Source organism: Eupeodes corollae, chromosome 3, assembly GCF_945859685.1.
Source record: "Eupeodes corollae chromosome 3, idEupCoro1.1, whole genome shotgun sequence".
NCBI lineage: Eukaryota > Metazoa > Arthropoda > Insecta > Diptera > Syrphidae > Eupeodes > Eupeodes corollae.
The window spans coordinates 45,945,597-45,968,436 of record NC_079149.1 but is presented as its reverse complement, the minus strand read 5'-3'; the positions used below and the strand labels follow the sequence as shown (position 1 = coordinate 45,968,436).

Sequence of the window (22,840 nt, the reverse complement as noted above, 5' to 3'; positions counted from 1 at the left end):
TGTGGATTTGAAGACTTTCCCTGCATTGATTTTCATCATACCTATCTGCCCCAGCTATTTCAGGCATTGGACTTTTATATTTCTGTATAGGTCCACTTCGTTAAGAGCTCAAACGTTAGTCGAAACGTTCCTCCGTATAGCAGGACGGAGATGATGGGGGTCTTATACAGGGGCACTTATAGGTGGCTCAAGAGGAGGTTTGACTACTAAATTGTTTTTTAGCCTAAAGATACAGCGGTAAGCAAACGTTATTCTTCGTTTGATCCCTAGGGAGAGCGCTACATAGCAGTGGCCATGTAGACGAAGTCCTCAAATACGTAAATACCTTAAAACTCCCAAAAGCCCAGTTAATATCATGCTAAGTTTTTCCAATTTTGTCGATGTCATCATTGGACTTGGACGGACTTTTGAAAGTATTGACATGTGAGCTCTTCACTATTCTTTTAGGGACAATGTTAAAGAAATCAAATGACAGTACATTAAATTTTCTAAAGGCTTTTTTTGACACCAAAAGTTTCTGTTAAGTTTTTCCAGAATTTTAAAGCATCGCGAAAACGGACGAGTTTGGTAGGAATGCTTAAACTAGAAATGGCTTTATTCAATTAGTTCTTGTTAAAGATCTCTTAAATGGCCTTGAAATCGATGAAAACATGATGGATGTGAATTTGATGTTCTAGGTTTTTTTTTTATTAAATGTCATAATGTGAATTTTGGATAAACAATACATTTTTGGAAAAATGGTCGAAAGTTAGAGTCCAGAATTTTGGCGAAATCCTTGATTTAAAAAAAAGTATGGTGGAATAAATAAATAAAAAAAGAGTATACATAATTTCAATTAGATCGGTTCATTTACTTTTAAAGTATTGTGGTCACTGGTTTTAAAAATAGGTATTTAAAGAAAAGCAAAGCTAAAACTTGAAGTGCGATCACACCGCAACAGACCGTTTACCAAACGGTTATACAATTTTCAGAGAATTTGAATACCCAAATATAAATAACCAATTGTTAATTTAGGCTTAAGTTATAATTTAATTGTAGCTTTGAGATTTTAAAATTTTTGAAATTTTCTTGATTTCCTGATTTTTTCGGCGTTTGGAGCTGGGATTAGAAAACTTTGAATTATCAAATAGGACAACATCATATAAGACTCAGAAAATATTAGAACTGCCGAATTTACAGGGAATAAATGCGTCTTATTCCAGGCCCATTTTTATTTGCGTTTAAAACATTTGTATACTTCTCCAAATGGATTTAACTTTCGACTTAAGCATTCCTGTGGTAAAATTTACTTTTAAAACAATTGATAAACAAAGTTAAAGACATAAACGGATTTTTTTCACGATGTTAATTTAAATTTTGATTTTAAAAATTATTTCAAATTTTTCAGGGTGATAAGTTTTGGTTTTATTGAATCAAAAACGTTGGTTTTGGGTGTCTTGAATTTTAAAATTCATTCATTCAGAGGGTTTGGTTTCAGTTTTTGAAATTGTTTAATTGGAATTTTAACTCGAAACTTTTGTTTAGGGATTATATAGTGCATCGAACTCTTGATAAATCCTTCTTTTGAACTTTTTTATCACCAACTTAATAACGATAAGAACAGAAGTTATTTTTATTTATATGTTTTCAGAAACAAACCCTTTTAAAAACAACTTTTAATTGGAATAGTTTGAACTTGAACGGAACTTGATACTGGTATGGATTCGTTTAACCATTTTCAAAAAATGTCGATACATGCCAAAGCCCAAAATCCTTTTATCAGATTTCCATACTCGTACCAACAATAATAATTTCAATTAAAACGAACCCAGGATTCCCTTCTTTACTTACCGAATTGTTCAAAGATAATTGTGTCAACAAATCCCTTTCACTGTTGGAAACATGTTACCTACATCGAACAACTTAATCTCTCTGCCTATATTTATAATAACTCAATACTCCAGCAAATTCACTCCGACCATCATATAGTGGTGCGTTAAGCACTTGATTAAAATAGGGCTATCTGCCTCTTCACATCTTCGCAACATACACAAAGAAAAAAAGGGAGGGTCTTATACGTCTACTCAACTCATATAGGAATTCCCTTACATCCTTCCAAACTGGATGGCGCCACAGTTTCAGAATCCGAATTATATGCACACTTCAAATTGAATTAAATCAAATCAAGCATTGGTAAAATTTAATAACTCTCTTCTTGCATTGTTATCGATCTTAGAAATCATTCGCTTATGACGGAACATCGCACAGGACTATCACCATCATCATCATCATGGTAACATCCCTTGTAATAATTCACCCTCGGTCGTTTCGTTTTGTATACCTTTATAATGGTTGTGAGTTACTTTTAGGTTAGGAGTGGAAGTTTTTGAGAAAAGGTAATGAAATTCTCTTCTCGCTTTGTACGAAATCAGGAAATTTGCAAAATATTGTTCAACAAAAAAGATGGAAACCTTTTTCTATAGATATCACATCATTCTGCCAAAATGTTGGCATAGGGTTGTAAAATGATTTTCTATATCGAAAAGGGGTGGTGTTTTTTTTCTTCTTTTTTGTTTGCAGTAATGAAATTTTGGTGCCGTAATCTAGAGCAGTGTCCCATGGGGAATATTAAATTCGGTATATCTGACAAAGCCCACCATTTAAGGGTTGGTAAGTATGTTTAGAACTGCGGGTTTTCCCGCTCATCCTTCAAGTTTGGTTCGAGTATTTGTTCCTGCTTCCGGTGGATTACAATTTCGTTTTCGTGTTCAAAACATCCTCAAACTCTTCGAAAGTCGAACATGCTGCGTAATTAGAAAGCGATATCGTCGTCTCTGAGGGAAGTTTGAAAAAAAGGAAAACCCAACCTATCCTAATCTTGAGTCGCCATTGTTTACTGCAAATAGTGTGTAACTGTACGTGCGTGATGTTTTCCTTAACCCAAATCTCTTGTCTGTTATATTCATCAGCACTCGAACTATTACGCATCTTGAAAATATCACATCCCTTTCGCTTGTTTATTAATGATTTTGTTTATAAATTTTAAACGACGACGAAGCAGAAACACCCCCAAGCAGATTATGCCGTTTCCGAGGAGTTAATCTGTACCGTTATGGATTAAACGGGGGTTGCATACTCTGACACTGGCATTCTGGTAATTCTCTTACCTTTGTATAGACCACAAGACTCTAAACTAAAGCCACCCTTTCTCTCTCGAATATAAACAACATTGCAGAACTGTATATGAAGTTGATTTTCGTTTATGCCAACAAGCGAAGTGGTGGTTGCATGAGCATCCTGTGTTATGGTCGTCAAGAGGTCGGGTTTTTTTAAGGGTGGTTTTTCAAATTTTCCGTAATTTTATTCACTTTCAAAAAAGGCATATTTTGGACGCACGAGTATAGAAGTAGAGTCTTACTGAAAACTGCGAGTGTACCTATACCAAACCAAGCACCCTCTTTATTAATGTTTAACATGTGCGTTATTTATTGGATTGTAATTTTTTGTACTTGTTTTCGTATGCCTTGTCTTTATGTATGTACGTTTGAATAAAAAGAGAAACTGTAAACGTATGAGTTTCATTTTTTAACAAATCGTTTTAGGGTGGATTTTCAGTCAAGTGGGTTTTGATTTTGAAAGAAGAGGAATGCAGTGACGTCCCTTGGAAGAATTCTTAAATATTGTAAATTATGAGTCTTTTTTCTGAGCCTTTATGGTGAAAAATGCATAAACGGTTTAAATACCTTGTTGTCTTACTTCGACAGTTTTGTATTTCGCGTAATATTATCATCATCATCATCGGCCTTACAACCGGGATCCGATCATTTAAAAAGTCTCTTAATATATCGAAGTTGCGCAAACCAAAGCTTTAGATTCCCTGATTGACGCCATCTTTTCAGCATAAACTTGGTCTACTACCCTGTCACCTACCATAAAATGTACTACAAAATATCATGCGAGCAAGGTGTACAGCCCACCGGATTCTACCGAGCTTAAATTTTGCCACGATATCTGGTTCCAAATAATTGCCTACATTGCAGTATATGATTAAAGCGTCTCCGGAATCGGACAACTTTCTAACAAGCCTTTGAGGTCGGAGTCTTTTTATACTAAGCACCCAAGTCTTGAATCCATATATTTTTGAATGCGACAAAATGTCATGGTCCTGTACAGCAACTGTTTGGAATTTATGAAAAGATTTCTGGAAGCAAGCGTATTTCCTTTACTATGTTGTAATCGGCTACTACTATTGGCCCAAGGTAATTGAAGGATTGCACTTATTCAAATTCATTCTCCGCCACCTTGCTTGTTACCAACTAGTCTTCTCGCAGTCGAAGCAACCATGCGTTGTTTTTCCTTTACTAATGTCCAGCACCAGATTTTTTGCCATCTACTCGATCTAGATGGAGGCAGCTTGTTTGGTTCTTCGATGATGTTGATATTGTTTGCGTAAGCCAGTATCTTTGGCGTGCCAGAGTCAGGAAATGCTTTGTCCAACACCTCCATCGAAGAAGAGGCAGGACAAAGCATCCCTTTGTTGGAGTCCGGTGTAGATTGGTCTGGATAGCAATCCAGCTTCTTTAACTTGGCTTGTTTTATTTGTCATGATGAATCTACATGTTGTGTCAATTTATTTAGGACGCCGAACTCTCTCCTGTCTATGTATAGTTCTACCCTGGCATTGGTATGGAAGGTAGGCTTAAACAAGTATAATACGTTAATATTAAAAAGTAGACATTTTCCCTTCACCTGTCTTTACTACAGGGTAGGCCAATAATTCGTTAACATTTAAATGTAACTTACCGCGCAAACTATTGCCGCGCGAGGCGCGGTTGTGGACGGGGGCACTAACTCGCTTCTTGGAAATTTAGTCTCAATGAATCGCTTCGCGGGGCCGGAACGCGCTTACTGCGTGAAACAGTTTTATTTAAACAACTTTTCGCTCATTACTGTGAGACGCTCATTTCGCGTTGAATATGGTTTACACGACTTAAGTCAGTGTCCAAGTGCTCCTCTAATAAAGAAATGGGTGAAGAAGTTCGAAGAGACGGGATCTACACTAAATGTGAAACAAACCGGCGGCCTGCGGACTTTTTGGACAAAGAGAACGTGAAGCAAGTTTCTGCTTCTGTTCGACGTGATCCAGATTTATCGACGCGTAAACTTTCGAAAATCATAAAGCTAAACATGAGAGGCCACTTCACTCTCCTAAGGTAACTGTATGGGCTGCAATTTCAGCTAAAGGAATCATCGGACCTTACTTTTTTGAAGATTTTCGAGGCCGATCAGTTACTGTTAATTCTACCATGTATGTGAAAATGTTACGGGAGTTCTTAGCACCGATGCTATAGGAATTTGCTGGCTATAATCGTGACACATAGTTTCAACAAAATGAAGCTACATGTCACACATCGAACGAGTCCTTGCCGGTGGTCAAACAAATGTTTCCGGAAAAGCTGATTTCCAGACGTGGTGACATCCCATGGCCACCCAGAAGTCCAGATGACCCAGCAGACTCTTTTTTATGGGGTTATTTAAAGATTCGTGTCTACATTGATAAACCGAATACACTCCGTCGAAATAAAAAGAAAAAAATCATCGAAGAGATGTCGGTGATCTCGCGGTCTCTTTGCATAAGAGTATTCGAAAGCTTCAGGACTCGCTTTCATGACTGCAAAAACCGAAACGGTGGTCATTTAGACGATATCATTTTTAAAAAATAAATTACAACTAATTAGCTTTCTCGTAAATAAACAATTTGTAAAATATTTTAAATGGTTTTTTTATACGATTTTTTTCAAATGTTAAATAATTTATGGCCCACCCTGTATAATCTTAAGTATTAATAAAATCTGCCAAATTCCTGACAATTTTTTATTGAAAGGAATTTGGCTATTGTGAGCTCATTGTCATATGATAATAGCTCATAATACTTACAGGTCTGATAATATTTTTAACCCTGGCACTTAGCTTCAGTTGTTACGATTCTTCTAACGCTGGCTGTAAAGCTGACCAATTTGTACATTTGCTGCTATTTCTCCCCGATAACTGCCCACATTCAATCTTGAAGACCTTGTTTTGACTGTGTAGCATTGGCATAAACCCTATCTTTCGAGCTGCTCCAAATAAAAATGTCTAAAGGTTTTAAAATTCATTGGCCAATTTTGTTCACCCGTCCCAGAAATAACACGGCCAGAAAACTTCTATTGCAAAGTTATGACTATTTTGCTAATTTTGTATTAAGTAGCGACTTCTCGTCTGTTTAAAAAAAACCTCGTCCAGGAGTGATTACAATTGGCGAGTATTTCAAAACCTTTAGACGAAGTTTTTTTCAACATATTGTAATTCCAACTATAGAAAATGATCCACATAGCTTGATAACTATCTTTTTTCTGTAAAAGTTGCGTAAGTCTGATAATGAATAACTAAGTTGCAATAGCCCAAAAACAGACCAAACATTGATACGTTTAACATGGAAAGACTTTTTCAAAAGTCTTTCTTAGATTTCAACCGCTTGTTAACTAAGCCTCATTTCTGAAAATGATTTTTCGATGAAAGTTTGGATCATTTAAATGCATTTCAAGGACCGGATTAGAAAAAATACGACCGACGTTGCTGATGCTCTACCATCATCTTGAGTTACCTCAAAACAAACCTAGTTCAAAATATCGATTCTTTTGATACTTCTCATTACCAAATTTCCCTAACAGGTCAAATTTTTTCTTTGATTTCATTTTTCCAGAAAAGCAACCTTTGTATAATGGTGTAGTGTATCCCTTATAAAAGTCATTAGATGATAACTTCAAAAGTTGGCAGCTAATTAAAATGAATCCTCTTATTGGGAAACCTTTTTATTAAAAAGAAAATATTGATCCTTGAATTACATTGAAGTTTTTCCGAACGCCACTGTATTTTTACTATTATAAAGTTCACACTCCTCCTAAAATTGTGCCAAACAAAAAATAAGTCCCAGGCTGGCTTTATCCTCACCTTCCTACATATACGCATCATCCTGAATCTTTGAGAACAGTAAAAGGTAGAAACACACAAAAACCAAAAAACGAATAAAGAAAAACGAAAATGGAAAAAATAACCAAAACAAAGAAATGTTACACATTTTTATATCCCTTTGTCCGCCAAAATTCATACAATCATCTGAGTCTCAGTCTCGCTTCCATGCTCAAATTGCTGTTACTTCTGCTGTCGCTGCTGCTGCGAAAAGGGAGGACTCACGTGGACTAAGTCTAATACGATACAATTTATCAAATACCATCCTGATGTTGAGAAAAAAAAGCACTGAACAGAAATAATAAACAGTCACATCAGGAGCACTGTACACGAGATCTAATTTTCAATGTTAGGTTTGAAGGACGAACAAAGACCGAGGACGAATGTCGTCTTCAACCTATTCGAAGGGATGCTGCCACGAGTCACTAACTATACCTACCACTCTCTATCCTCATTCCAATAGGATACCCTTGTACCATCAGCAGAGGGTTGCGATGTGTGTTGTTGGTTTTTATTGCGTCGCTCGTCGTTCGAAGGTTACCAATCGGTCTGGGTAGTCGAACTCAGAGAAATGTCCTGGAATGATCCCAAAACAAAGTCGAGCAACCCTCTGATGTTTTTACGCACAAACAACAATACACATACAAACTCACTGTATCTATAGCAAAAAGGGAGAATGCGAATGAGACTCCCCTGTCCCCTCACCCCTTAGCATACATAAAAAGCTGCAGCAGATGAGCTGGCCGGGAAAAGATTGCTGCAATCAGCTCTGTTTTCTGGTTCCATGGCACAACACTACTCCTCGTCCTCGTTCGCCGGTTAACGACGACGTGAAGGCTTGCTCGCCACGGAAAATAGTCTGTGGACACGTTAGGGTGAACCAAGCACAGTGGCACAGGCATTGCCACAGCCACTGCACAAGGGATGGTATATATTCTTTGTACTTGCATGCGTTTGTGTGTGGCACTTAAGTCCTTTTTTACGACCGTAAAACTCCCTGGACGAAAACATAATAATGGTGGCTGCCGCTTGGTATAGTACCGTCGTAGCTGATTCCACGTGCATTATGCCTTTCTTTCTCGTAGAACCAAATGCGAAACCCTCACGCTATAGCCATCAGCTCAGTCCTCAGTCAGTGTCACTCGAACACACACAAACACAAAACTGCACTAATACAAACGAGAAATACGAAAAGGGATTGAAATGTAGAATACGGCAAAAGTAAATTTCTGATTAGATTCTGTTCGGCTCCTTGAACGGTGCGGAAGTTCTTCGCGAATCCTGCTGCGTAATTATTTGTTTTGTAAGTGTATTTTCTTGGTTAACATCTCAAATCGCACGTGGGAAGGCTCTATGAGCATCCTTGCGCATGACGTGTGATTGTCATGATCCATCATCAACGTACCGGGCTTATAAATCTCAAAGCTTATGAATATCCGTTAAATAGTTCGAAATAATTTCATCTTTTTTTCCCCAAAATAAAAGTCAACCTTATAGAAGTGTGTCTCAATATTTAACGTCGGCGGTCGTAGTCTTGAGAGTGTGTTGTGAAGTTCCTTCTTTTGTTATTATTTCTGTGATGCTATCGAAATGAACGATGATTCAGATGAAGAAGTCGTCGAAGGAATGGAATTGCTCGAAGGCAATTACCAAGTCTTCAAACAATGGATACCACCGGCGCCCAACTATTGGGATGCACCACCAAAGGCTGTAATTAAGTCTGCTGAAGTCAGGTGAGGCTTATGTGACTGTGACATTTCCCTATAACAATAAAATCGTTGTATTTTATTGCCGGCGAAATATACAAAAGGGTGGTTGTTTTCAAAACATATCTGCTGCCATAACGTATACTCGTGGTTTATAATGTTGTTATGATGGTTCGATTTGTTAGTGTGTACAATGTTGGGGGAATATAACGCATGCTCAATATACATATAGCTGCTATACAACCACTTCCGCTAGAGTTTATGTAAAATACAAGAATCTCGATATAAACAAATTATTATTTTAAGTGAATTTAATTTTTAAATTAGCTGTGATTGTTTTATGTAGTAAATTTAATTTTGTTTTCCTTTTACATTTTCATACATCGAAACAGACGAACTTTTAAAATTGGTGTACATTTTATAAGTGTGTTAATTCCTTAAACTTATTTATTTAGAAACCTAAAATTGAAATCTGCCTTTGAAGCCAATTTCGAATACTTGAAAATTGAAGAGTGCTCTTTTGACTTGACGCAAGTAGTTTTGACGTTTTTACTTCGCTGTCACTTTGTTTTGAGATAGAATGATAAGAATAAAATTAATTTGGAGATCCCTACTGTTTTAAGCAAGGCAACTGTCATATATTTTAATACTGTCACGTCCGTCAGTAAAACAAAATAATTCCAAATGTCTTAAAATCGTGATGCTTTGCTAGAAATGTCATTGTCAAACTACAATATCTGAAATTGCCAAATGTTGTTGCTTAGGCCAAGATTTCACGGCACAAAATAACTGCCTAAATCGACTTGAGCAATTAGCAGCACAACACATATCTTTCAAAACAAGAGTTAAGTGCGCAAAAGCTTATTTTCATAGATTTTTTGTAGTGTGCTTGAGGACATCCTGGTAGCTTGTCGTTGTCATTTTTTGTGTGTTTTTTCAAAGGTATCTAACTTTTTTAAAAACAGAAACAACGAATTCAATGAAATTACTTAAATTAACGTCTTTTTTTTCAAAAATTTCAAGAACTTAAGTTTTTGAGGTATATGAACACCTTCCTGTCGATTCGTACAATTTTGCACAGCATTTACTAGCACACCCGTTGTTATGTTGTCAATAGTGCGTTTAATAGTAATACCAGTGGATTCATGCTTAGAGCATAGCAGATTTCATGCCAAAGATCATTGGTTCAATCGCTGTCTGTGTCACCTAAAGTTTATTCTCGGGTAAGAACTCTTGCAAGAAAGTGAAAAATCTTACAACGAGAAATATTTTCATGAAAAGTGATTTTTTAAATTAGCCGTCCGAATTCGATAAAAAAAAACTGTAGGTTTCTTCCATCCCTGAAATTACTCACTGAATCGCCTTGGCTTCCAAATGATCAAATTTTTGCTAATTGATGGATCTGAGATTTGAGGCACACTCACGACAATTTGTTTAATCGTGTTAAATCACACGAACGAGTGACCAGTGACAGGTCCGTTTCTTGAGATGATTAGGTAACCAAGAGCTGGTCCTTAATTCGGTTGAAAATGTATGCTCTTTGGTATGTTTTATGATACGGATTAAATGATACGGAATGCGAACCTAATAGAGTTTTTTTATGGAATGAAATGATCTTCTGAAAGGATCTTATAAGGATTTCGCTCACTGAATATTGATCTTTCAAACTTACACACTTGTTAAATGAAAAATGAACCCAAAGTCTAGAGAGGACTTCACGATAAAAATCAAATTCAACTTTCTTGAATTTCGAAAATAAATGTGCATGTTTAATTGATTGACGAATTAAATTCAATCATTGCCAAAGCGTGCTGAAAAAATTAACAGTTTATTAATTTAACGGATAGTAACAGTTATCCCTGCAAGAAGTTATACAGCTCTAAAAAAAAAAACACCGATATATAAAAGCTTATCGGCTAAGAATAAGAAGAATCCCTTCTAACAATGAACTTTTAAGACTTACAAGCAAAATCTGTCAATTATGTGAACAGTACATTTTTCATTGTAAAGTATTTTAGTACTGTTAGACCCCTGACAGATCTGACACTTGTCTGTGCTTATTATTTTCTATCTTTTTAAACGAAAAAAAGAGTGTAATTTAGATTTAGATATCATCAATGCCTCTCTTCGACTTTAGCCCATGAATCGGAAATAATTTGTCAGATTTTATGTTTTTATGGTTTTTGATTTATTTGCTTAAACTTGCGATTTCATGAACTCTAACAGAATAAAGTCTAACTGAGTAAAATTTTAAAATTTTGATTTATTCCAACTCGAAAAAAGTGGGATGAAAATGCCTTTGAAGAGCTCTTGTGGAGTTTTCTATGTGACAGTAATAATTTGGTACGTAATTCCGCCCTGTTAAAAGAATATGTCATTAGTGTCCTTAAAATCCAATTCGAGCCAAAGTATGTTTATAACCAACCACTTGTATTTGTCGTTATTGATGGCGGCCTTTTCAACTTCGTTCTCAGAGAAATGTGGACCGATTAAGCCACCAGCCCAAAATCCACAGAAATTGATATATTTAACTTCCCAAAGGAAGTTATTGTAATCGGTCCAATTTTTCGAACTGAACATTTTGAGATTTCTCGACGTTTTAAAGTCTCTAGAGTCGAAATAAAAGATTTTGAGAGAGATGTCTGGAATGCGTGTGTACGTACGTTCGTACGTCCGTACTTTCGCGACGTTTTTTTCGTCGTCCATAGCTCAAGAATTAGTAGAGATATTGACTTAAAAAAAAGGTGAACATTTTTTTAAGCCAAAATATCTCACGAACCAATAGCGCTGGAGACTTGAACTAAATTTTATATTGTATATTGTAACGTGATACCAAACAAATATATTTAAAAAAAAAAGCCAAATAACGGTTTTTTATACATGAAAAAAAAATTAAAAAAAGTATTAGTCACCTCGAAAATGTTATTAACAAAAACAACTGGTAAAATTTTGACAAAAATCGAATTGACAGTTTTTTTTTACAAAAAATTAAAAGTTGGTAAAAATTGAATTTCGACTCAAATATCTTTTCAAAACATTTAGATATACATAGGCTTTAAATTAATTTTATTTTGAAACAAATATTGTTTTCAACATTGGGAACAATTTTGAGAAAAATCAAACCTAAAAAAAAAAACCTAAAAAAGAATTACTAAAACTTTCTAAACATTAATTTTCGACTCAAGTATCATTTCAAAAATTAAAAATATTTTCTTTAAACTTATTTTATCTTGTTTTTGGCATTCAGTAAATTTTTTACAAAAATCCAACAGTCCGTTTTTTAATAAAAAATTAAATCTACAAAAAATAGTAACCAAATTTGGCAAAAAAATGATGTTCGGTTCTCGATACCTCGTCAACAATAGAAGATATTGACTTCAAATTAAATTTATTCATAAAATTTATATTCGTTTATATAAGAAATAAAAACTTTTGAGAAACGCTAATAAAATTGGGAAAAATACGTTTTCGACTCCTTAACTAAAATATATTTTGAAATCAAACAATTTCGTCATATGCAGAATATTGTTGGTAAATAATTCAACAGTTTTAACAAAAGATGGAACCAACAAACCTTTTACGCAAGACAAATTGACAAACGGAATGGGAAGTTATCAGTGTGGGTCGCATCCCAGCATCTTTTTCCAAATTGATTTAATTGTTTTATAAATACAAGAAAATTAAAATAAGTTTCCAACAGTTCTGTTCCCAATACCAGCACAACTAAATTTGTTTACCAGGATCATTAGAATTTTACAGATCCCGGCAAAAGTTTCACTTAATGGTGCACAGACCAAGGTGTTGAGAGGAAACTTGAAATCAACTGTCTCAGATTATCCTGAAAACTCTGAAGAAGAAAGGCAGTTTTTTATAGATCGTGCGTTTTATTGTATGTAATCATTTACCGGATAAGTGGACTTAAACTTGTACACGATAGTTACTTCATTAAAAGATTATAAGAAACCAATTGATAATCTATATTCATTTAAAATTACTTAATTTTAATCGACAACGAGATTAATACCATATCTCTTTAAATCAAATACGACTTCAAGTTTTGTTTCACTTTTTGACAACTACTTACTAACCAATGATATGTACAGTAAAACCCGATTAATAGAAGCAACAAAATATCAATTCTTATTTTTTTTTTATTTTTCGCTAACATGAGTAACATTCAAATAAATATCACTTAAGAAGGTTTAAAAACTCCACTTAGCTGAGATTTATCAATTTTTAATGTTAATACCCACACAATCAAAAATTTGAGTTTATTTTTCTTAAAGAAATAATAGTCACTTTTTCAATAAAAAATATAAAATTTTACCATAATTTGTGTCCACGTTTTTCACTGAAACGAGTTCTACTGTACATTCTTTTATTCTGCACAACTTGAGTTCACAGTTGATTGAGTTATTGGCAGAAGTACTCATATTAATTTCAATTAATAAAAATGAAAGAAATCATTTCCACCTAATGTGTATTCTATGCGTATAGGTACAATATAAATAAACTTAACTAAAATACAAGCATTTGACTGCTTTGTTTCTTAATTGTTATTTCTGGCTCAGAAATTCATTAATATAATTTTAGCAATTTATCAACTTTTGGCCTCTACCGCATTCTCACCCAGTTATTATAAACCATCAATCATTTGTATAACAACATCCATCCCCAGCTGTTGGCTGTTCTGATCATTAAATAAGTCTACTGTGGATTTTTGGATAAATATATACCAAGGTTTTGTAGGCTTTACGATACAGTGATGGAGCACCTCCCCCACCCACTGTAGCATCGTCCAAACCATGTACACTTACATATATCCATCATTCATCAATATGAAACAAAATAAAAGCAACAGCAGGAGCGCGGTGTGCAGAAAATTAAATAAAACAGCCTTCAATGGTTTTGAGCTCAAAAACATTCCGTGCTGCCTCTTTTTTGGCCAACGCCAACATAAACGAGGATAGCCAGGCTATATTGATGGGTTCAACACTTGCAATTTCCTTTGTGATGTGATACAGTGATGGATATTCACTCGTCCTTTTGTGGGTCGTGGTCGTTTGCGAGGCATTAACATCTCGAGTTTTACTGTGCTGTGCTGTGCTACGTTCCGTCCATCAGCATAATCTTTAGGTGCTGACTGCCATTGCCGACATTTCGCTGTTTGTTTTGCTCTACTTGGTTATGGCGTTGACGGCAACAGCCCCATTATTATTGTATGAATGCGCATAAGCGAAACAATTCGTGGTCTTGAACTTGCAACTGTTTATGGCCTGGCCGCCATCAAAAACCAACAAAACAACAAATCTTCTTCGTGGTCAGAAACAGAAACAGTCCTTTGTTGGTATACTTCAGAAACCCCATAGTCAGATCAGGATGCGATGGTCTCTTTTATGACTGTGATGTTCGGTGGTGATGGTTCGGTTTGCTCTTTGCCTGGATGCTAGCTCGATGGACCATTGATGTACATATGTCAGAGCAGGGCTAGAAATGTGTATATGGTTTCTGTTTTCTGTTCGTCCATCATCAGCACTGTAGCCTGTAGGTATATGTATAGGTTTGCTCTCAAAGGACAGAGTAAAAACGCGAGTATGATGATGGACTTGGATGCATGCATATCACCGGCACATGGAACATTTTGAGTATGCGAGTTGTGTTTTGGTAGGTGAAGAACGACGACGACTTACTGGAACTTCGTTTTCCATTTCCACAAACATTGGGTTTTCGGATTTTGGATGGATAGAAGGGAGATGTCATAATAAATCACTCTCATGACTAAAAACATCCCGTCAATGGACATGGACAAAGGTGTATGGCTCGTTAGCATTTACAGTGCTAGGTTAAACTTTGCACATTAAACAAGTGTCAAGAGCACCTGTGGTTTACATGTAGTGTGTTTATAGGCTGAAGAGAGAAGTTTTTTTTGTGTTGAATATGGAAGGTGCCATTTTATGGCATTGTTTGTGCCCATGATTCTACACATACATATGCAATCGGAATTGAAAATTTTAAAACGAAACTTAGTAGAAGATCTCAAATAGCAATACGTTTTCGCAGTTTTTAAAAAAATCTCTTAATTCCTTTAGAAACTTGAATACACACTAAAATGGTTTTATTATAAATATAGTTTTACATCAAATTGGAATTTGGTTTTTACTAAGCAGGATATTGCTGTTGGTCTAATTTTAATATATTTTAGGAAAGTCGTTCATATTTTCGTAAAACCGCGCAAAACGATAGATCGCTAGAATTTACGAAGCAATTAAACAAAGCTAATTTCATCAAGTTCTCTTAAGTTGGCGTAAGTGAAAGTTTATAAGGATTCAGTTTTTCATTGAATAATTCAAGCTCTGAATTAGTGTCACACAAATTAAATGAAAAAAATCAATTGTAGCCTGAAGGAGGCTTTTTCGACATTTTGACACACCTAATTCGCTTAGTCCTCTCTTAAAACTATAATATTTTGAATTTGTAGTTGTTATTAGATTTATGGATTTTTCTAAGAAATTAACTAAAATCTAACAATTTTTCATATCATAAAAAAGGTTTAATTTCAATATCATTTCCTGTTACCAAGATTTTTAGTCCAAAACCAATTTTTACCATAGTAGTATTTTTCCACATTTTTTATTTCACATACAAAAATAGCCGATTCGATGTTTCTGAGAAAATTACGTTAACAACAATATGTTGCATGCAATGAAAATATTTTTAAATCACTACCATCATTTATTCTCCGAATCGAACCTCAGCTTTTTCTAATTTTGTGAAGTATTTTGGAAAATGTATATTTATTACCAAAAAAAAAACTTTATCTTAATTTTTCTAAAAATTTAAACAGATGTCAAAAACATGTCAAAATTTTCAATTCCGCAGATCTGAACGATTACAATAATTTCCTAAGGAAAATTTAAAAACCTTGCAAACATTGTTTGTCAACTTCATGAAATTGCGTGGAACATGCGTGTCGATCTAAATTTTTTCCCAAAACAATTGAAAAATTTGGACTTCAACATGGCTATTGAGATATAGAATTTTAAAAAATCACTAAACATGCAGAAGTGTTATTGTTTCGCTTTTCGCTGCATTTTGAAGTTTACTTTTGGTGTTGAGTTATTTTTGATATTCATCTCATTAATAAACGAAGTTTCTGATCTTCAGCTTCGAAGCAATATGACTCAACATGGCGACACACCCTTAACTGATGGTCCAAATTTTAGATGACACTAAGGCATTATTGAGGTTCTATGCCTTTAATGTGCAGCATTTTCTAATCCTTCAACCTTAGCAACCATTGAATTTGTGACGCAAAAGAGCTGTTCTTGCGTTAGATGTTTGACAAGTGGCACCGCGCTGTTGTAACCACATCCATATATTTCAATAAGGGTCATGCATAGTTCGTTGTCATCTCACTATAGCGAACACCATAACAACAGTAGCTGCACCAAACAACCATTACCATTCATGGCCATCAAAAACGCTTAAAATGGTCTTTAGTCAGTTGCACTTTGTAAGGGTATAATTGCAAGTCTTAATGCATAATGCTCACCAACGACAACAATTGTTGGCCACGACGATGAGTTAAGGTGGACGGTTCTTCAACCAAACTATCACGAAGAGCAGCAATATTTTCTTTATCACGAGCATACATTGGTGTTTTCAAATCTTCTATAGAACAGCACTACAGTAATAACTTTCGACAGCTTACTCGATCTCTAGCTTGCTGCCTCCAGTTTCGAATACCACGTTCACGTGCATCGGCCTCAACTTTATCACTCCATTGGAGATGAGGCCTGCTTCTGCTTCTTGTTCCCTCAGGCTTGGCGTTAAATATCTTACCAACTGGAGCTTCGATGTTCATTCATTCGACATGCCCTAGCCATCTTAAGCGTTAAACACGCAGTTTTGACCAGTGGTAAGTCGCTGTGCAGCTCGTATAACTCATGATTATATCTGGGATGAATAAGGTTTTGTACAGTGTCTCTTTGGTACTTCGCAATATTACCTTATTCCTCAACTGATTGCTTAGGCCAAAGAAACAGCGATTCGCAAGGGTAATTCTACGCTAATGTCATTCGCAGAATTAACTGCAGTGCCCAGATAAACAAATTCGTTTACCACCTCGAAGTTATACCTGTCAATTATCTCGTTTTGACCAAGTGTACGGTGTGAATCGACTCTATTTGACGACCGTAAATACTTCGTTTTGTCCTCGTTAATGTCAAGACCCATTTTCTTCGCCTCAGACTCGATATATGTAAGAGAAAGCACCCGTCACCCTTCGTTTGGTTTTAACCATAATGTCGATCTCATCTGCATATCCAAGATATTTTGTGGATTTTTGAAAGATGGTGCCTCTTCTATTGGCTGTTTCGTACAACTCTTTCAAGAACAATATTGAAGCAGCTCCATGACAGCGTATCGCCTTGTTGAAGTCCTCTGGTGGTTTCAAAGGATTTGGTTGAGTTTCTTCCAATTTTGACGCAGCATTTTCCAACGTCAGCCTGATAAGTCGTATCAGTTTGGTAGGGATACCAAAACTCAACACTGCACGGTATAGTTAGTTCCTGTCTACACTATCATAAGCTATTTTAAAATCGATGAAAAGATGGTGTGTTTTGATGTTATGTTCTTATGGGTCTTTTCCAGGACTTGGCGTAGAGTGAAAATTTGGTCGATAGTAGATTTTCCAGGACTTGGCTTAGAGTGAAAATTTGGTCGATGGTAGATTTTCCAGGCCTGAAGCCACACTGGTAAAGGCTAATTAGTCAGTAAATGGCTTCAGGCGTTCACATAATACGCTTAACAAGATTTTTATGCGATGTTTAAAAGGTAAATACCTCTGTAGTTGGTTTAGTGAAGGCGGTCACCTTTTTTATGGATCGGGCAGATGTTGCTTAAGTTAAACTTGTCGAGCATGCTTTCTTCCGACCAAATTTTAGTAACTAGCTAGTGCATGCTCCTTACCACATCTGCCCCAGCGTACTTAAAAAGCTCCGCTTGCAGACCATCATCACGTTGTGATGGCTAGTTTAAACTCACTCTGGTCGGTTGGGTAGAACTCTAGGTCGTCAACCAAATTAATTTGACTTGGATGCTCGGCGGAATCGTTGACTTCATCACTATTAAAAAGCTAGTTGAAATGAGATCTCCAGATTTTCAGCTTTGACTGCGTATCGACCACGGTATTCCTCTCCTTATTTTTGCAGGCTTCAGAGCGGCTAGTGAATCCCATTGTTTTATTTTTGACTCTTCTATAAATGCTTCGCACCTGTTTCTTGTTAAAACATCCCTAGATCTCCTCGACTTCACGCTGCTCATGGGCTTTTTTCTTTCTTCTGAGCAAGTGGTTCTCATCCCTTCTCTCGTCGACGTAGTGGTGGCGGAAAGATCGTGTCCTCGTTTGCTGCCACAATCTGCATGCTTCCGTTTTGGCTTTGTTCGCCTGATCAGATTCGGAGTCAATCCAGGAGATCCTTTGTGGCATCTGTGAGCAACCTAGCACCTCTTCTGCAGCATTCCTGATGGATTGTTTACACAGCTGCCAGTGGGTCTCTGGGCACATCTCGGCCGTTGTAGGGTTTCTTGTAAGCTCTATGGATACTCGGTCAGCAAAGGCATTGCTGCAGTCTTCCAATGTTGAATCTTCTTCTCGTGGTTGTTGTTCGCCATGGATATTTGTACTCACGGCTTAGCACCAACTAGGCAGTAGTCGGAATCTATGTTGGCTGATCTGTATGTACGAAAGTCATCTATGCTAGAGGAGTGTCTTCCGTCAATAGCAACATCATCAATTTGGTTCCATATTCGATCATCGGGGGACCGCCAAGTACCTTTGCAGATATCTAAGCGAGGGAATCTGGTGCTACTCAACACCATGTTCTTTTCGGCTAGGAAATCAATAAGCCTAAGTCCGTTTCCAGATGTGATGTCTTCCGACTGACCTACCAAAGATGCCTTCTTTACCTATTTTTGCGTTAAAATCTCGCAGGAAAATTTTAATGTTTTTTTTAAGACTTTGCTCATATATTTGTCAAGGAGCTCGTAGAACTCTTCTTTAGTATTGTCATCCTTCTCTTTCGTCGGGGCATGCGGGCTAATAAAGCTCAGGTGGTGGAATTTGGCCTTAATGCGAATTGTCGTCACTCCTTCGCTTACTTCCCGAAAGCTAAAAACTCTTTTCCCTAGCTTCCCTCTGACAACAAAACCACATCTAAATAAGCACTTTCTTCCATCGAGTAGACATTTTCCATAGTAAAAATTACAGCCTTCAATCTTCCTACTGCCTGGGCCATTCCATCGCATTTCTTGGAGGGCTGTCACATCAGCTTTGAGTTCGGCTAGGGCATTGGCAAGGTGCTTTGCTTTGCAAGGCCGATGGATCCAACGTTCGTCTTAAGTTCACCATTTGCGTATCCAGCGGGCACCACTAGGAGGTGACGATATGATGAGAGTAATTTTGTTTCATAATTTTTGATACAAATCTGCACTTCAAATGTTGAATCTACAAACAACAACGCAACATAAAGAATGCTCTACTTGTTGCAAATCAGATATGACAAAAGTTTAAATTACAATGCACCTCTTATAATGATGATATACCTCATTCATGTCATTTAAGTGCACATACTCGAGGCATACAATGTTCCCGACGAACAAACTTTTACAAATTCTTATCTTCCATATCAGTTTCATCGCGCATATTTTATCAAAACCATGTAACTATTGTGTTTCCATCGTCGCATGTGTGAGGTGAAATTTACAAGTGAAGCTAACTCAAAACACAATCTCTCATCCCATTTATTTCGATATTATATTGTTGACAGAAAAATGAGCCTTTCCGGATGCACTTTGTGTTTTTTTTCTTTAATTTATTGTCGTCGTTGAAGGAAGTCCTCGCCTTGCTCCATGATGACTTGGCTATACCACATCAGATCTTTTGTTTGCCTTTTTCTTGGCCTATTATCTGGCTGGCTTTTTCTTGAAGATTTCTCTGGAGTCGTTGTTGTTGTTGTTGTTGTTGTTGTTGTTGTCGTTGCAGGTACCTGCCTATAGAACAATTACCGCCATGGCATGTGATTACAATGGCTCCACAAAAGCTGGGAAGTGCACTGGACTGATTATGAACAATATAGTGTGTGTGTGTGCTTCTTCAGCCATACATGGTGGTAACTTAACTCAAAACCTTCATCAAGAATCAAGAAAACTACCTACATACCTACTACTTTTTGTTTTTAGGTAGAGGTTCTTCTTTTCTGATGCACTTTTATACCTATGGAAAATTATATATGCAATCTCAAGGCAACAAAGTACAAAAGAGTACAACAAGATTCAAGAGGCTATAGATGTTAAAAAGATGAGTTTCGCACTGATGATGGAAGGAAGTGTAATTTCATGTCTTCTTGATTTCAATAAACCAACTTCGAATGTAAGTCGCGCGTTTGCGTTCGCGTTCTTCTGCTTCTGAGTTCTGGCGACAAACAATGGACGGACGCGGACGGACGTGTCGCTTCGTCGTCGTTGTTTGCAAATATGTACTTATGTTTGCAAACCTACAGATTGCGGTTTGAAGCCTATTTACGGATGCAGCAGTGCATGTAGTGTGATATTAAGTGGTAAAAAAGGTTTTGTTGCTAAAATCCTATGTTGGGAATGCAGCGATCTGGAAAAGTGTAACAAAAGTAGGGTCTTGAAGAAGTACGATACAAGGAAAACAAGATCAAAAAGATCAAAGTAACAAAGAGATGTTAATCATAATGCTTTGACATTTTCACTTGTGTTCATATTTTAACATTGTTGATGATTGTTTTTTATTGCAAAAGGATATACCAACCTTCGGCAGAGGGATGGAATTTGTGCTTCCATATTTCATGCATCAATTCCTCACACACAAAGTTATGTCAATCAATTTCGAAATTGAAAAATCTAAAGCAATAAAAATAGGCACACAAAGGAAAAAAATTATAATAAATTTCTTAAAACGAAATATAAAAAGGTTCTCAACACTACAACTCCTCCGTCTTGTCCCAAAAGGCGCTTATATTTTCTTCCATTTAAAAATGCAATCAGCTGTAAAATTTATGTAACTTTCCGCGCACTGATTTCGTTTTAAATTTATAATCCGCTATTTGCATTTTTCTTCGTCCTAGAAGCAAGAGAGATAAAGCTTCAATTGAAACTTCCTTCCTGGAATCCAATTTAACACCCCAAGTAATGGCAGGCTTCTTCGCGTTCCTCCTTCCTTCTTCCTTTGCAATGCTTAAATTCAGTGAGCATTCACTATAAATAGCAGTGAATAGCTTTAGCGTCGTCTTTAGAATTATTGAGGTTGGAGACCTCACTAGTTTGTTGTTTGGAACTGAAATTGAAATTGAAGTTGAAGAATGCAAAGTTTTGTATTTCGAAACAAAAATTCATTTTTGTAGCATGCAGCTGCATCGTTTCATGATTCTGATTCATATTTCCATCAAATGATTGTGTCATGCCAAATGTTAGTTCCTTTGCAATATGAGGCTGTATGCCTGGTTTTGGTTCTGGTGGTGTGCTATGATGATGATGATGATCATTCCCCATGAGCTTCAATTCAACAAGCCCATACCCATCATATGCTGAGCTCATGCCCACCCAAAAGGAAAAATACACTTTTTTTTGGTTGTTTTGTTTGTTGTTTTGATTTTGTTGAGGGGGGTTGGGGGCAGTGGTAAAATGAAAACATTTTCAAAATTGTGAATTTGCTTTTATATTATTTTCTCTGTGTTTTTTTTTGAGTTTTTTTTCTTCTTTTGTGCAGTATGCCCCCTTTTCTCTTTGTGTTTTTGTGCTGACGTAACAAGGACACAAAAATAGACAAACAATTTTAAAATTTATTCAGGATCAGGTGTAAAATGATTTTATTTCAAATTGGATTGTTTCCTCTTCAGTGAGCTGAAGAAGTGCGCTCTGGATAGTATAGGTAGGAAGGTAGGAAGGTTAGGTGTATAGGGCTATATAGACTTTGGAAGTACTATAGAACAAGGACACAGGCGGGCTGGATAGATGGTATCCATGTGTTGATGATTATTTTTATGATTTCAAGTGCCGACGACAGAACAGTGTTCGCTTTGTTGATTTGAGAGACATCTTTTATACCATAATGTACATAGGTAGGTATAAAGCTTAGTTTTAAGTTCTTTAAAGTAGTTCTTTGAAGTGAGTAATTAATTTTACTGTTGGAAAATAATTAAGGAGACAAAATATACACAGATGCCTACCTTTGGCTGATACTTTACAATAGTTTAACGAACTAAGCCTTTATTTAGTTTATGATAGGTTTTTACAAATTTCCAATAGTTGTAAAATGAGTAATTTTACAAAATTACAAATTAATTATTCAAAAATGTAGTCATCATTATTGCATTTGTAAAAAATATCGATCTTTAAATTTTATTGAAAAATTATAATTACGATTGCAGAAAAAAGGATGTAATCTAAAGAAGTCTGTATTCATCGGAACTGTCCTAACTATTGGGTCGATTGAGTTCAAACATGGAAATTAAGGTTTTAAACAGATTCGCGAAAAAGCGTTCTTGCCCAATAAATTGAAAATTCAAATCTTCTCAAATGTGTCCCAAAAGATTGGCACACAAATTTCTCTTAAATTTTTTTCTACTTCAATGCCAAGAAAACTTGCTTACTTTATTCCAGAAGGGTTCTCCCGTATTAAATTTAACATTTTCCGACGTTTTAATGTGTTTGCGCGTCTAGCATCCGTACATTTTTGAATCTTTTTTCGTGGGCCATATCTTTAGAACCCTCAGTGGTATCGACTTCAGTTGTTTTTTAACTAAAGACATTAAAAAATAAGTGAAAAGAAGAAAGGTTGACCCCAAATATCTGTCGAAACAATAACCAATAAAATGAATATTATGTATTGTAATGTTCCGGAAAACTACAGAGGAACCTCGTTTTTGAACTCGTCATGTAAGATATTTACATCGATTCTGCTCAGTCGTTTCAGTGATTGGATATATTCTAATAATCTGCTTAGTGAGTTCCAAGCTGGCTTCAGATCGGAATACTCCACCGTTCATCACATTTTTGTACTCCGCTCGATTGCTGACTTTTCGTTGATTTCAAAGCTGCTTTCGACAGCGGGGATTGCAATG

General features: G+C 36.1%; 1 protein-coding gene across 1 annotated transcript in view; it reads left to right on the top strand.

Annotated features, from left to right (window-relative positions):
• Positions 1-8,251: 8,251 nt before the first annotated feature.
• Positions 8,252-22,840, top strand: part of LOC129949432 (protein prickle) — a 186,971-nt gene continuing 172,382 nt past the window's right edge. The window contains exon 1 of the mRNA XM_056060888.1: positions 8,252-8,720. Within this exon, the coding sequence (XP_055916863.1) occupies positions 8,578-8,720 (143 nt within the window). The 5' untranslated portion in view covers positions 8,252-8,577. The remainder of the gene's footprint in view (positions 8,721-22,840) is intronic.